The sequence below is a fragment of the Meles meles genome, chromosome 21 (assembly GCF_922984935.1).
Source record: "Meles meles chromosome 21, mMelMel3.1 paternal haplotype, whole genome shotgun sequence".
Lineage (NCBI taxonomy): Eukaryota > Metazoa > Chordata > Mammalia > Carnivora > Mustelidae > Meles > Meles meles.
In genome coordinates this window covers 23788161-23803810 of record NC_060086.1, presented here as the reverse complement: position 1 = coordinate 23803810, position 15650 = coordinate 23788161, and the positions used below count along the sequence as shown (strand labels likewise).

General features: G+C 50.8%; 2 protein-coding genes across 2 annotated transcripts in view; one reads left to right on the top strand and one right to left on the bottom strand.

Annotated features, from left to right (window-relative positions):
* Positions 1 to 15650, bottom strand: part of LOC123933384 — a 66728-nt gene that overhangs the window by 1354 nt on the left and 49724 nt on the right. Inside the window, exons 2-5 of the mRNA XM_045992483.1 lie at positions 3608 to 4036; positions 2385 to 2440; positions 1253 to 1442; positions 970 to 1119 (exon numbers count right to left, since the gene is read on the bottom strand). Coding sequence (XP_045848439.1) covers positions 970 to 1119; positions 1253 to 1442; positions 2385 to 2440; positions 3608 to 3689 — 478 coding nt within the window. The 5' untranslated portion in view covers positions 3690 to 4036. The remainder of the gene's footprint in view (positions 1 to 969; positions 1120 to 1252; positions 1443 to 2384; positions 2441 to 3607; positions 4037 to 15650) is intronic.
* Positions 1 to 15650, top strand: part of LOC123933383 — a 348492-nt gene that overhangs the window by 294851 nt on the left and 37991 nt on the right. The window lies entirely within an intron of this gene.

Here is a 15650-nt window from a genome sequence, read left to right as displayed (position 1 = left end):
CTGCAGATTCTCTGGGCAAATAACTGTCCATTTGAGAAAAATTATTTCTAGTTCAACAGTGTGACACACGTGGTCAGCAGCACCTGAAAGCTGTTCACAAATGTCACCGCGGACTGCCTCCGAGTCTTCAAAACTTATCCATGTGTTTATTTATTTCTGGAACCAACCACCACTGACCCCTACTATACCTGTCAGACATGGCGCTAAGTGTTTTATTCATGTTAAATATCACTTCATCTTCACGATCATCTATGAAGTGGGATTATCATCATCCCCATTTCTCCCATCAGGAAACTGAGACGTACAATGCTTTAGCAACACGGCTCATAAGAGGCAGAGCTAGGATCTGCTTGGGTCTGGACCCCATGTTTTCAGTCACTATGATTAGTTTCCAAGACCCTACAAAAAGTCCAAGTCTTCATCCCAAACCTTGGTTTTCCCCGTCCTACAGTCCCCACATGCCCCGAGCTTCAAGGACGTTCTCTCAATTCCTTGAACAGTCCACATCCTTCTCGGCTCTAACTTAACACCTTCCCACATCTGCCTTGATTTCTTAGCCTCCTGGTCTCAGCTTAAAGATTACTGAGGAAATTACAAACTCTGATGCACCCTGTACTTCTCAGCACTCAATGCAAAACAGTAATGACGAATATCACAGGTCATTATTTCCTTCCTGTCTTTTCCAGCCAGGTGGTGAGTCCCTCACACATCCTGTCAGTCCTATTTATCATGCATTCCAATCACTGATACACACAACCCACCCAAAAAGAAGGCCATTCCCCCTACACACACACACACACACACACACACACACACACACACACACACACACACACACACACACACACACACACACACACCCTGACTGGCCTGATCTCGGTGCACGGTGGGGATCCTGACAACCCATAGTGGAATGTAACCTACTCAAGAAGGAGAACGGAACTTCTCCTCCATCAACAATACACTTACTGGCTTCAAGTCGGTCTTGTAGCAGGACTTGAGCCAAACAAGGCTGAACCTCATCTGCCTGGTTCGGCCGCATTTCCACTCTCGCTGTCTCCAGGCCGAGCACATAATTAGCAGCTCCGTAAATGAAGCCCCGTTCTGGGCTCTTCACAGCTGTGAAATGAGGGGCGCACAAGCTGAAGGCTACCTTTTGGCAAACCAGTGTATTCCTGAGACACAGGCCCGCCTCCCAGCGAGGCCCCAGCCCCCGGGGACACAGGGCCCTGACACCAGGCCCTACAGGTACCTCCGTGCAGAGAAGCATCTTCCCAAGGGCCGCTCACTCCCTCCTCCTCTGTGTCGACCTTGAGGAGGAAGTACGGGAGGTGAAAGAGGGCGTCGTCATCCAGTGGCCATGGGTCTGGAGGTTCTGAGGTGCTGCGCCCACAGGGCCAAGGAAGCAGGATCCAGAGGTGCCAGGCAAGGCTCACAGAAGGCTGCAAAATGGCAGTTGGTCTCAGTGACCCGCCCACGTCAGCTATCCTTCCCGCTCATTGGTGCTATGCCCACACGCTGATTGGACAATTTCCCCGCTCGCTCCGCCTTTGGAAAGCATCATTGGACAGCTCTTTGGGCCCCGCCCACACAACCCTGGGCGCACACGCTCTCTCCTTTCCCATTCCCACCTGGTAGGCCCTCAGTCCCACCACCGTCCTCCTTCTCTGCTGCTGCTGTTTTCTGAGTTTGGCCTCTCTGAGTTCATCACAAGCTTTAGATGGTTGGAGTCAGTACAAAACCCAGCTTTCTCCCATGGAATTTCTTTAGCACCCTTTTCAAAACTCAGATGCGCATATTTGTGGGGACTATTTCTGGGTTCTTTGCTCTGTTCTGTTCTATGTGTCTGTCCTGCTGCAAATACCACACAGTCTTCCTGATTATAACTACTAATAAATTCTGAAACTCCGTAGACTGTGTTCCCACCTTAGTATTATTTTCAAAATTCTTTTTAAAACTACTCTAATTCCTTTGTCTTTCATTTTAGAATATTTTAGAATATTTTTTACTATCTCTGCAAAAACGAATGAAGCTGACAGGATTTTGATAGGAATGGCATTAAATCTCTCCAGCAATCTGGAACAAATGACATCTTTACAACGCTTAGTCTTCCAAATTACGAACATGGTGTATCTCTCCATTTATTTATATCTTTCATGTGCTATATCAGTGCTAAATAGCTTTCAGCATGTGATGCCAGGACAGGTAGTGCTAGATTTAACCCGTAGTAATTTCTTTAAACGAGTAATTGTGAATGTGTGTTTGATTGTGGAGCCTACATATTCATCGCTAACATAGAGCAATACAATTTACCTTTACATGTTTATCCTGTATACTGTTTCACAGTGAAATTCCATTACTAGTTCTAAGAAGAATTGTCATACCCTCTTGTGGCATAAGGCCTGAAATTCAGATTCCATATTAAGGGCTGTCTTGACACCTGCAAGATCAAGGAGAGACTCAAATGGCATCATGCATGTTCTCCTCTCCCTCTTCCCTCACAGGGGAGGTCTCTTAACCAAAAACTCTTCTCATCACAGGCACTAGACATCGTGCCTATTGGTTTTGGGGGAGCAGCGTTCAGTTCCCTAGAAACCCACTGAATTCCTCAAGCAAGGCACTCACACCCTCCCATGGCAACCAGGACTTGCCACACCCTCTTGTTTCAAGCACGTCTTGCCTTCCAAGGCCTACTGGTTCTCTCAGTTCTCAAGTGTGATCTCTGTGCAGTCCTGCGTGGTGTGTGGTATCCTCCTGCCCTGAAGTGTGAGTATATGTGACTAGTAAACTGTTGTCAATCACATGTGTCGGGTGTCAGGGGATCCCCACAAATCTGGAGCAGGAATCTCTGTCTCTCCTCAGAAGGTGATTACAAGAAGTGGTATCAAAAACAAGATGTCCCTATGTTAAATGAGGACACGGAGGTCAGCTTGACCTGCTCCTTCGCTAACTAACTGCCTTCAGTGGTGAGAATTCACGATCTGGGAGGGAACAGGCCATCGCTGGCCAGCTTGTGTGTTGGCTCGTGTTCTGTTATCTCACATGGAAGTCGCCATCCACCTCCAAACTAATGTCCCATCCTTGCCAACAAGGTGAGAATGAATGAGAATTGACTGTATCTAAGAGGGAGGTGTCACCTATGTGACCTGCATGTGGCCTGTATTGGTCTCCAAGGCTCCCCCCTGAGGTTGGCAACCGCAGGACATGCTGCCTGGTGTGCTTGAGTTCCAGGGACTGGGTGTTGGGCCACTGCTTGACGCTGATGTCCAGATCCTATGGGGGAAAGCACACCCCAAGCACAGTCCTGGGGGTGACCCTCTGTGTTGTGGGTGGAAAGGAGGGAGGCCCCAACCCCAGGGAAAAGTAAAAATGGCTCCCTGGCTGCCTCCTGAGTCACTGTGGTTCTGGCGATGGGAGTGGCCTTACCCGTCTCCTGAGCTGCCACTCCTCTCCCGGTTACCATGTGTCTTCCTGAGCCCTCAGGGTTTTGAGGTGCACATCCATGGCAACCCAGGGACCATGAGCTAATGAAAAACAGAAGAGTGGAAGGGGGGCGTTTGGTGTTCCATTTCTCTCCCAGTGCCAAACCCCTCCCCAGCACACTTGCCTTTCTCGTAGTTTTGTTGCTCTCCAACTCGTTGATAGACTCCTCTGGTGATCCAGGGGCTTGAGGCTCTGACTCTGGCCATGGAGAGAATGACTTTGCTGGCTGTGGACTCCAACACTGGGGAGATGGACTGGCATTCCCACAGGAAGAGGACAGCCACCTGTGGTTTGACCTACCCAGTCCCCTTCCCCATAAACACCCAGAACGTGTGCACCCTGTGTGATTAGATGGGGACAGAAACAAAAACTCGTGACTTTATGTGGCTAGAAATGAAAATCTATCCTGAGGGAATCTGTAGAGGGGGAAAAGGCGGCAGGGAAAACAGTCCACACCGAGAGAAGGTAGGGCTGTAGCAGAAGATGGGTTTGCTTCATCAGCGAATAGGCTGTGGGTCCCGTGCACTTCCACTGACCACTCCATTGCCTGAACCTGTTTGGCACAAGATCCTGATCCTCCGGGTTGGGGGGGGATATACGGGGGACCCCTGTGGCACAGTGAGGGGATCAATTCCCACCTTGACTTATGCCACTTGAAATCATACAACCATCGCCACAACAGAAGCTCCAAGGTTGATGATGCTGATTTGAGACTCTCTGGAAGAAAAAAAACGAGAAAGAGGAGCAGGGCAAAAAGACACTCCCCGCCCCACATGTATACCCAGAAAGACACAAACCCAAGCAAAGGAGGAGTGGAAGAGAGAAAACTGAATACAGGAGGCAAAACCTGCCCCCCCCCCCACCAACTAATTCAACATAGGTTGAAATTTGACCCAATTGTAAATCCAGCCTTTACAAGGGCACCTGGGTGGCTCACATGGTTAGTCTTCTGACTTCAGCTCGGGTCTTGATCCCGGGATCCTGGAATAGAGCCCCATGTCAAGCTCCCTGCTGGGCAAGGAGTCAGTCTCCTTCTCCCTCTACCTCTCCCTGCTGCTCCCCCTGGGTCCTGCTCTGTCACACTTGCTTGCTCTCTCTCTCTCTCTCTCAAATGAATACATAAAATCTCTAAAAAATAAAAAATAAAAAGGAAATCCAAAATTTACTAAAATAATTTAATTGGCAAAATTAAAAGGAGGCCGATTGCCTTCTGTGCCTCTACAACATAGGTTCTGAATGAACTCTAATGTTGCTAAGATGCACCGGTTGGCTAACCTTCATGGACTTAATTCAAAATCTGTTTAAAGCAAGTATAATAACCATAGATTCTACCTTCTGTATTTAATGCTTTGACATCTCAGGCCTTGCTGACTTTGGAGGGACTGTCCCTGGCAGGCTGACTTAATTCCTAGAGATGGTCAACAGCTTGCCCACCGGCAAAGCTTTCACATGTAAAGCAACCAATTCAGAGCCTTTACCCCCAACCACCTCTTGTAAGAAACTCTTACTCTGGGCCACTATCCCCTGCCCTGATCACCCCAGGGCCAGGGCCAGACTACTCCAGACAGACACCACTGTGTCCCGGAACCCCCTGAGATGACACAAACTAGGCAGTCTTAAACATGCTTACCTGGGCTCACCTGCCCCTTGCCATGGAAACCACAATAAAGGGTCTTGCCCGTATTGTCTGTCCCTTCACTCCCTCTTTCTCCTGACCGACACTGGTGCTTCCCTGGGTGGCCCGCCATGGCTCTCAGGACCTCCTTTCTCGGGATCAGTGAGCCTACAAATGCTTCTTGCATTGTGAGAGTTACTTGTATATCTGCTTGTCTTACCATACCTGGTTAAATAAACACCTGTACCCTTAAAACACTTGAGACACCTGGGAGGCTGAGTGGGTTGAGCTTTTGGCTCAGGTCAGGATCTCAGGGTCATAGGATCGGGTCCCATGTCCTGCTATGTGCTCAGGGTGAGTCCGCTTGGGATTTTCTCTCCCTCTGCCCTTCCTTCCCCACCACCACCCCTGCCCCTGCTCCTTGCTATCTCTCTCTCTCTCTCCTTAAAATAAAGAAACAAAGTCATTATAAAAAACCATGAGGCAGCCCAACAATTTAAAGATGGTGAATATTTTGCTATTATATATTTGGCCAATATGTCCTGTTCAGTGCCTGTTTCAACATTCTCTCAGTCACACGTGCCTTGACCTTGGAGACAGGATTTCCCTCGTTATGCACAGGGCACCCAAGCCGCTCTGCTATCGCAGGCAAACTGTGGGCAGGACCTTACTGCACCCAGCTTTCTCCAGGAACATAGATGGGACATCACATTTAGGACATCCTACTGTGAGGATATTTGTTTGGCAAACTTGTTAAGGACCTACAAATGCGGGGCTTCCTGGGTGGCTCTGTTGGTTAAGTGTCTGCCTTGGGCTCAGGTCCTGATCTCAGGGTGCTGGCAAGAAGCCCTGCATCAGACTCCCTGATCAGCGGGAAGGCTGCTTCTCCCTCTGCCTCTGTCCCTACCAGCCCTTAGTACTCTCTCTCTCTCTGTTTCTCTCTCTCTCGTGTTCTATCAAGTCACTAAATAAAATCCTTAAAAAGAAAACAGGATATAGAAGTCCAACCTCTTTCAGTACTTTCTGGGTTCTGGAGGCAACATAGTCCTTGTTTACAAATTTTACGGAAGCCCATTTCAGCTGTTACCTGTCACTGAGCCCACGTTGAGTGGGGAGGGTCTCCCCTCAACAAAAGGTTCTAGGATCTGTGCAAGTAAAAATTACCTGTTGGGGGTGAGTGGGTGGCTCAGTTGATGAAACGTCTGCCTTTGTCTCAGGTCCTGATCTGGGGATCCTGAGATAGAGCCTGGCAGGGGGTTCCCTGCTCGGTGGGGAGCCTGCTTCTCCCTCTCCCTTTCACCCCCTCTTCCAGCCAGAGCTCTCTCTTAACTACATAAATAAAAGCTTTCGAAAAAACCACCTGTTCGTGCCCAGGTGAAAAAGCTGTAGCAGCCGCCTATCTCGCTTCCTGGAGTCCCTGGACCACCCATGCTATCTGTCAATTGTCCATGGGCACCCAATGCAAGAAACGGCCCTCCCTGGCCCTGGTTAGAGACCATGAAAGCAGCAATTGCTGGCCATGCACTGCGCTCTCCTGGAAACACAGTCTCCCACAGACTCTGAGCCTTCCTATCCAGCTGTCTATTATTCTCTGGGTCATGGCACCCCCACCAGCTCCATAGAGTCACCAAGGCCTACTTGCTACAGGCTGAAGCCAAAGTCTGCACATCCTACCTGCAGGTGGAGGTGACGGCTTCTGTCCACAGCCACTGCCTGACTCCATGGTGCTGGAGGACGTCAGCTCTTCCTTCTACGCCTTGGCCACCCAGGGATTCCCTTGGGATCAACTGCGTGAACATCAATGGAAGTTATTACATTTGGGGCTTGATGACCATATCTCCCTCCTGCTCACGTGACAACTTCACGTCCTAGAGAAGCTCCTGTCCTAAGCCTTAAGACTCTCAGGTTGAAAGTGATGTCCATACATCAGAGTCCACTGTGATGGAAAGCCTGAGATGAAGATTCAATAGCAAGTGTTGTCTTGGCATCCGGGAACTTTGGAGGGCCTCAAATGGCCTCACTCCATGTTCCCTTCCCACTCTGCTCCCACAGATCAGATCTCCTGGCCAACAAGCCCTTCTTAGCACAGGAACCAGGCACGGTTTCTTCCCAAGTAAGCTCCAGTTCCCTGACAGCCTGTGCAATGATCCAGCAAGGCAATCAGTCCCTCCTGCAGGAAGTAGGGCTCATCTTTGCTCTCCTGGTACTACATAGTCTGCACCCACAGACTTTGTTCATTACGTTCCAAGATGCAACATCCCCCGTGGCCCTGCATGGTGTGTGTGTCCCTCCTTTCCTATAACCATATGATAGGCCCTGAATTAATTACGGTGGAGCTCAGCTGTGCAGCCTCTGGACATCCCAAAACTGTAGGGTGGGAATCCCTCCCTTTACCAACAGGTGAAGAAGAGAAAGAAATCTTTCTCACTTGTACCTTTGTCAAGGCACAATGATGAGGCTCATGGGCTTGAAGTGATTGGGATAGTAATGTATTGGGGGCTAGCAAGAATTCAGCTGGAGCTAAAGGGCAGCCTTTATTTATGTGAATGATGAAGAGGAAGGAAGACCGCGAAGGCAAGGGCTTGGATGGTCTCTTAAATGTCAAACTCCAGGCAGTGGGGGAACCCTCCAGTAATTACAGCAGGGAAGGAACATCACATTGTCATCTCAGTCCACCCTAACAGCAGTGTGCAGAATGGACTCAAGGGAGGCCAAGCGTGGAACCAGCAAGATCGGTAGGTAGTTGACTGCACCAGTCTGAGGCAGAAGTGGGTGAATCAGAGCACTGACAACAGGAAGGCAGGGAAGGAATTACCGTATTTGGCAGGCTGAAGAGACAGCAGAATGGAAAATTAATGGAATGAGGACGTTAAAGAGATCTGAATGGATCCTTTCCAAGGTAAAATGGAGCAATTCGCCTTGAAGGACAAATGAAGGTTTGAAGGGGCTTTTAAAGAAATGAACAAGGGAGCTGACCATGGACATTCCAGGTAAAAACCACTTAAAGGCTGATCAAGAGGAGCTACTTATATAATTTAGGGTAGAACCATAAGCTTCTGGGTTTTCATTTAAAGAATAAGATGGAATTCATTCCCATTTCAAATGGTCTCTATGACACAGTGATTTGGGGGTGGGGGGAAAGCAAGTCAGAGAATAGTATACTCCTAAACAGGCCAACATACATAAGGCCCGAGAGAAATCAGGTTATGCATAGTGTGCTTTTGCAGACAACAGAAAAGGAAATGATTTTTAAAAATTAGAAAATAAAAAATAAACGGAGAGAAATGAGACTTACCTGGGAAAGGCGAACTTCCATTTTTTTTTTTTTTACCTTATATTCATCTTGTGCTTTCGTGCTATTCACCTCGTTTCCCATATAAGGAGTGTGTGCTCGTGTATCTGATAAATTTGGGGAACACTAAAACAAGTTGATGTGTTCTCTACATAAGGTATACCTAGACACCTAGCCCTTGTGAAAACCTTAAGCATTACAAACATTGTTGGAAGAATCCTTGGACCACAGCCTCCAGGCCCATCAGTGTCGACTCTGCTACAAAAGTCAGCACTGTTGTGGCATCTGGGTGGCTCAGTCTATTAACTGTCTGCCTTTGCCTCGTGTCCTGGTCCCGGGGTCCTAGGATCAGGTCACAGGTCAGGATCCCTGCTCCGTGGGGAGCCTGCTTCTCTCTCTCCCTCTGATGCTCCCCCTGTATGTGTGCCCTCAATTTCTATCAAAAAATTTAATAAAATCTTTAAAAAAAAAAGGAGTCACCAGTGTTTTCACTTTGGCAAATACTTCTGCAGTCATTAAGAGACCCCTTTTTTGTTAAATCAAAAAAGAATATGTTTCCTAAGCTGAAAGCAAAACCGTGAACATTGGACATTTTGAAAAAGGACATTAGGGGATAAGGTAGACACACAGAGTGACTTGGGATCTTCAAAGCGTGGTCTCGTCTCTGGCTTGACAATCGTCTATTTCGTTGAGAGGTCTTCGGCCGCCTTTCCAACCTTCCTGGCCGGTGACAGGACATGCGGTGTGTACGTGGGTAAAGCAACAGGGACAGCACTCAGAAGAAGGTGCTCCAATCCACCCATTTCCGGTCCCGGTGGGTTAATAAGAGACACAGCTGTGTTGCGGGTCTTGACATCTTTTTTGGGGGGTGTGGATCCCAAGGTAGCGTTCAGTCGTGGTGGGCCTTTTTTCTTAGCCAGTTTTCCCCTTCCTCCTGAATCTGGGGGCTTCACGTCACAACCAGAGGATTTTGGTGGTGGAAAAGCTGAATGAGATTCTGCTTCTAGAAACTGCACAAAAAGTTCTGAAAAGGAATGTTTGGCCACAGCTTGGTGATTTGGTTTCGCAGGTGTGTTGGGGGCGCTTTGGGATCCAGGCCCCCCAGTCACCCTACTGGGCACAGCCGCGGGCTCCTGGCTGCGCAGCTGCCGCAGCTGGTCTTCTCGGATCCCCAGCGTGCTTGCCATCAACCTCAACGCTTCCTGCCGTTCCGCATCAGCTGCGTTGAACAATCCCACGAAGAGTCTCCTTAGGAGGGTTTTGTCCACCATTCCTTCGGACTGACTTACTAAGGTCATCAGTTTCTTCTGTGTGTCCTCCAGTATTTCCTGCTGGACCTCATTCTGTTTCTTGAACTCTTGGAGTTGGTCTTCCTTCACCTCCAAGTCGGCATTTGTTTGATGCAATCGTCCCTGTAAGGACTTCAGTTTTCCTTCGAGGGCGTCTGCCTTTTCCATCCATTTGGCCAGTTCCAGCTTCAGGTTCGCTAGTCTTCGCTCATAGCGCCTTCCCTCTTCCTGGGAGGCAACAAGCCGCAGCTCAGCATCTTCCTTCTGCTGGGTGACCACGTGCAACTGCTCCTGCAGAGACTCTGCCTGCAGACTGGCTCTGTGGCTGGCCTCTTCCATGGCAGCGGAAGACAAAAGGAGTTTTCCCTGCAAGACTGTCACTTCCTCTCTTAGCTGAGCCACTTGGTCTTCTGAGGCCAAAGCTTCCCGGCGACGAGAATCTTGGGCTTCTGCAGCGAGGTGCCGCGCTCTCTCCAGCTCCTGGCTTAGGAGCAATTCTCTCTCACGTAACTGGTGAACCTCCTTCTGGAGGGCACAGGTTTCCGTTTCTTTCTGTGTCAGGGCCAACACCACCTCATCTCTCTCCCGTTGACACACAGCTGCCTTTTCCTGCATCCTCTGGAGGTCTGCTTCTTTGGCAGCAAGTCGATGGGTCATTTCCTGATAGTCCCTTTTCAGATCGCTCTTCTCCCTTGTCTTCTCATTTAGGATGGCCAAGACCTGTTCGCTTTTCAAAGCACACTCTTGCAACTGCCGCTGAAGTTGTTCCACGTGCCTGTTCTGGCTGTGAGAAGCCACAGAGAGGCTGCTGGAAAGACCCTGAATCTCCACATCCTCTTGCTGGATAATCCGAGTGAGGTTCCCGATCTCTTCTTTGGAGAGCCGATCCACCTGCTCGGTCAGTCGGATGTTCTGCTCAGTGAGAAGCTTCATCTCCAGTTCCTGTTCTTTGATTCCTTGGACTAATCTTTGAATTTCGGCTTTAGATGGATCACGCTCTTCACTTCCGTTTTCTCTGGGGAGAGGCTGGCTCGCTCGCACTTCCTCATCCTCACAGGGTTCTCTTGGAATTTGTGGGCTTTTGTCGGGCAACTGGGCTTTCAGCTCTTCCAGTGTGACTTGCAGATTCCGAATCACCCCGTCTTTCGCTGCAAGGAGCTGAGCGTGTTCAGTGTTCATCTCCTCCTGCCGGTGTTGAAGACGGTCCACTTTCTCCTTCTGCTCCTGTAAGGACTGAAGCAGTGCTCTCTTCCCCTGCTGCTGGTTGTGAATGATCTTCTGTTGTTCTTTTATTTCCTCCTCGAGACCATCTTTTAACCTGTTGAGCTGGAAGACCTCACCTTCTAGTTCTACCATCTCCTCTAGGATTTTAGGGTCAACCAGAGGGACAGCGCGACTCTGTTGTGTTAGGCGCTCCAGGTCTTGGTCCACATGAGGATGTTGGTCTGTCATGGATGGGAGACGCATGTCTTTGTCCTCCACAGATGGGGGTAAAATGGCATGGTTTCTCAAGGTTTCGTTCGACTTACCGAATTCCTCCTGAAGTTCTGGCCTTTCTCTAAGTTCTTTGATGTACTCGTCTTGTTCTCTGATGCATTCTGTCAACTGCTTCTGCTCCTCCAAAGCAAAGGACAGCAGTTCCTTCGTTTCCTGATGGTCAGCGTCCATCTGCTCGATCCTCTTTCGGAGATGTAGTATCTCCAGGTCTTTCTCTTGACCGAGTTGAGAGAAATGTGAATTATCTACTGGTAAGCAGTCTTTGAGACTTTGCTCAGACTTCTCTTCAAACAGCTTCTTTTCGGCCCGACACAATTTTGCCACTAACCGTTCTTTCTCTATTTCTAAAGCCCTCACGGCAATGTTGTTCTTCAGAGAATCCTCGTTGTTGCGCAGAACGGATTCCTCCAGCTGATGTCTTGCATCTTGGAGCTCGAGAACCAACTTTTGCTTTTCTGCTCCGAGATCCGAAGCAAGGTTGTTCAAACTGTCGTTCATTCGCTGCATTTGTGTAAGTTGTTGCTTTAACCTTCTGAGCTCCACTTCCCTTTTCTGAAGAAGGTCCTCGTTCATGTTCCCGGCAGCGTCTCGGTTCTGCAGGTCTTCCAGCTGTCGTTGATAGTCCATCAGTTGTTGGCGGTGCCGGTCAGTGAGGTCTGCTAGCTTCTGCTGGTGGACGTTTTGCAACACCGCCACTTCCAGCTGATGTTCGTCCATCTCCCGCATCAGCCGCTGCTCTAGGTCTCTGATGTGGCTCTTCAGTTTCCACACAGTTTCTGGGTCCATGGTATTGGGTCCCTGGGTGGAACACGGCCACAACGTCATCCAATGAGTCACTTCAGCCTCCAGTGTTTCGATCTCACGGAGGCGTCTATTGATCTGGGTCTGGGATGAGATGACATCAGGCAAATCCATGGCGTCCCCAGGGAAAGTCCCTTTCCCCAGCACATGTCTGTTAATATCAGAGATGTCCCTGGTCAAAGAGGTCTGGCTGCTGTCCACGGCCCCTAGGGAACGGCCTAGGACACAGCCCAGGCGACCAGCCCAGGAGAACATCTGACGGTCTTACAACTGCCCTGGTCCGCCGTGGGAAAGCGTCCAGTCCAGTCGGACTACCCCGCCAAGTGTCACAGAACCCCTGCCTGCGCGAGGCTAAGAATCCAAAGCCAACTGGCGTTTCCAGGCAGCGCCTGCGTGCCCCTCCCTTACCCCTCCTCGCGCGCGCTCCCGCGCTCCCGCGCTCCCGCGCTCCCGCGCTCCCGCGCTCCCGCGCTCCCGCGCTCCCGCGCTCCCGCGCTCCCACACGCCACTGCTGCTCAGGTAGTTCCAAACAGCTAAGGTCCTCTGGCCACTGGTCTGGGTCCCAACCACTCCTCCCTGCAACTTCCCGCGCCAGGCCTGTGCCCTTACCCTCCTTCCCCTGCTTTGCTGGCTGTCCTGGGGGGCCCCTAGTGCATGCTCCTGCCTGACTGTCCCCTGGTGCCTGCCGCCAGAAAATGCACCTGGCCCTCCACTTCCACCTAAGTGGGATCACAGTACACAAAGTCCCTTGGCGGTGCGCTTCCCATGCAATAGTGTCTTTTTCATTGAGGTGAAAAGTACAATCACAGGCAACCATCCAGCTAGGAGAGAGGATCGTCTGTGCATTTCACAGATGTCTACACCAGCGCAGAGAACGGACCTCACGGAGACTTTGGGTATTTCCAGCCTCCAGAGACTCCAGAGTATCCTGCCCCTCCTTGCCCCGTCAGTCCTGCAGGGACAACTTCGCCCCCACCTTGGTTTGGCGGCTCACTGGCCGCTGCCTGCCCCGCGCCTCTGTCGCTTCCCGAGGTTGTGCGCCTAGACTAGGCAGGCGGTTGCGCAGGCCGGTGGAGGTGCCTGGTCCGGGGGTCCTCCGCTCTGCACAGAGTGGCCCAGGTGTGGGGCGGCAGAGGCCCGAGTCCGCCCCGCGGGGTCCCGGCCTGGCGGAAGTCCACTGGTGATGGTTAGGAACCGCTCCCGCAGCGGCCCCGCCGGAGCCCCGCTGCCCGCCGCCGTCGTCATGCTGAAGCCGCAGCTAACCAACCAGACCCTGGCAGGGAAATGTGCCCATTCCCGCCGCTGCGACTGCGCGGGGTGCGGTCCGGGGTCGGAACAGGAGGGCTGGCTGCTCTCTTGGGGGCGTGCTCCCGTCCCCTGCCGCCACCACGCACCAGGCACAGGGGGTCCTGGCCCGGCACTGCGCCACGCCACAGACTGGAGCCCAGCTCCGGGGCGCCGCCTGAGTCCCAGAGGAGCCCCTTGGTGGGTCGGCCCTCGGGGTCGCCCCCTGCGTGGGTTCCCGCCGCCCTCTGTCCTGGCCCCGCCCCGCATCGCCCTGGGACTGCACCTGAGCCTTCCCTGCCTTCCCTAGTATAGGTAATTTACATATAATGTAAATATTGTATATATTTATGCTGGTGTCATACATATATATCAGCATATACATACATGATGTCATATATATAGTGTATACATATTGTATATTGCACATATATAAATGTAATATAATGTAATGTATAGGTACTCTCTCTATATTCTCCTCCCCCATATTTTTAAGATCTCCAAATCACATGCCATCTCCAAACACTGGGCCTCTCCAGGACTCCACTGAGAAAATCTGTACCCAGATCTAGTGTATCCAGTTTCTTTTTTTTGAAAACACACTACCGTTGTGTTTCCCTCTTCAGATCTTTGATATCCTTAATCCACTCATGACCCTTGCCTTTTTTTCTTTCATTAGAGGTTTATTTTCATTCCATTCATTTTAGGGAAGAGAAACACCAGGTCTTCCAGAATCCAAAGACTCAAAGTTTAAACTAAAGAAAACACACACACAGGGACACAGAAATGCATTCAATCTCTGAAGCATAGGTAGGTAATAACCTTAAGGGCATACATTAATCAAGGATGGGTAGTGCTAACCCGTGTAAATGGATAAAGAGGGCATGGCGCGGGAGGGCCTCCCAAGAAGAGGACCTGTTGTAGGAAATAGAGAACAAGTCAGTAGAAAGGCGGACTAAAACGGCGGGAGACCAAGGGTGTAGGGCGCACGGACAGGGATAGAACTTGCTACAGAAAAGCGGAAGGAGGTGGGGGTATATAGGCTAAAGGCCGAATGGTCCAGGCGCATCGGCAGGGTTTGAGGGGGACTGGGAGCACTGCGGGAAGCTGAAGAGGATCGGACGCCAGCACTCCGACATGAAGAGGCGGGCGCGAGCGCCGGGGGTTCAGAAGGTGGAATGCACCGCAGAGGGGCGGAGGAGCGGGATGCCCGCGCTGGGGCTGAAGGAGCGGGGCGCACTCGCGGCGGCGAGGCAGGGGGCGCTCCCTTGGGGCGAGCGGGGTGCGCGCGCAGAGAGGCGGGTGAATGGGATGCGGGGTCTGGGGGTGAGAGCGCGCGGGGCACGCGCAGGGGCGTCTGGTTCCCTCCCGCCTTTTGGGGAAAGAAGCGGCGCAGAGAGTTTTGAGAGCCGCGGGAGCCGAGGGAGCGTGCTGTCTTGGGTGGGGTTTGCCGTGGGCTGGGGCTCTGCTGGCGGGGAGCGTAGCACACCGCTCGGAGGTGGGGGTGGTGACGGGTGTGGGACCAAGAGAGGAGCGAGCGCCTCCTGCAGTTCTTGGAGTGAGGCAAGCGCCTTGTGCAGTTCTTGGAGTGAGGCAGCCCTGGTGGTCGCCGCCGGGGAGACCCGGAGCTGTTAGGTGAGTGCCCGCAGGCTCCCTGCCTGTAGCTCCTTCCCACCTGTCCACCCCGTCCTTTTCTCCTTGGGGCACACCCCACCTTGCTGAAACCCCGAGATCCAGAGTGGTATGCAAAAGTGTCCCCTAGCTTTGTAAAAATTCTGGAAAATTTAGGTGGATTCCTGAAATGCTGAGGAAAATTGGAAATGACTTTTTCCCCCCTTTACCGGGTACAGGACAGAAGTCACTCAGTGTCATCTAATTTGATTTCTACTTGAAATTGTCCTGTGTATGTTCAGTGTTAAAATATAGTGTGTGCGTGCAATAATTACAAAATAAGTAAGCTTATTTTCAAAAACTTGTATTTAAAACGGATTTTTTAAAATGATTTTTATTATTTATTTGAACGAGAGAGAGCAAGAGAGGGAACAGGAGCAGGGGAGTGGGAAAGGGAGAAGCAGGCAACCCCCGCCCCAGCAGGAAGCCCATGCGGGGACTGGATTCCAGGACCCTGGGCAGAAGGCAGACGCTTAATGACTGAGCCACCCTGGCGACCTAAAATGGAGTTTTAAAATGCTTTAAGATTTTAAGGAATCTGGCAGCCTTTAGTTTTTTTTCTAGTTGTTTTTTTTTTTAAACGGTTTTTGAAAACCAACAGTTTTGACAAAGGACATAATTTTTTTGTTTGGGGACATAAAGTTTAAATGGTTCGGAACAAAATATATTAAGTGTTAAATAGAGAATAAAGCATCTGTCTGAGAGATCTAATTGTCTT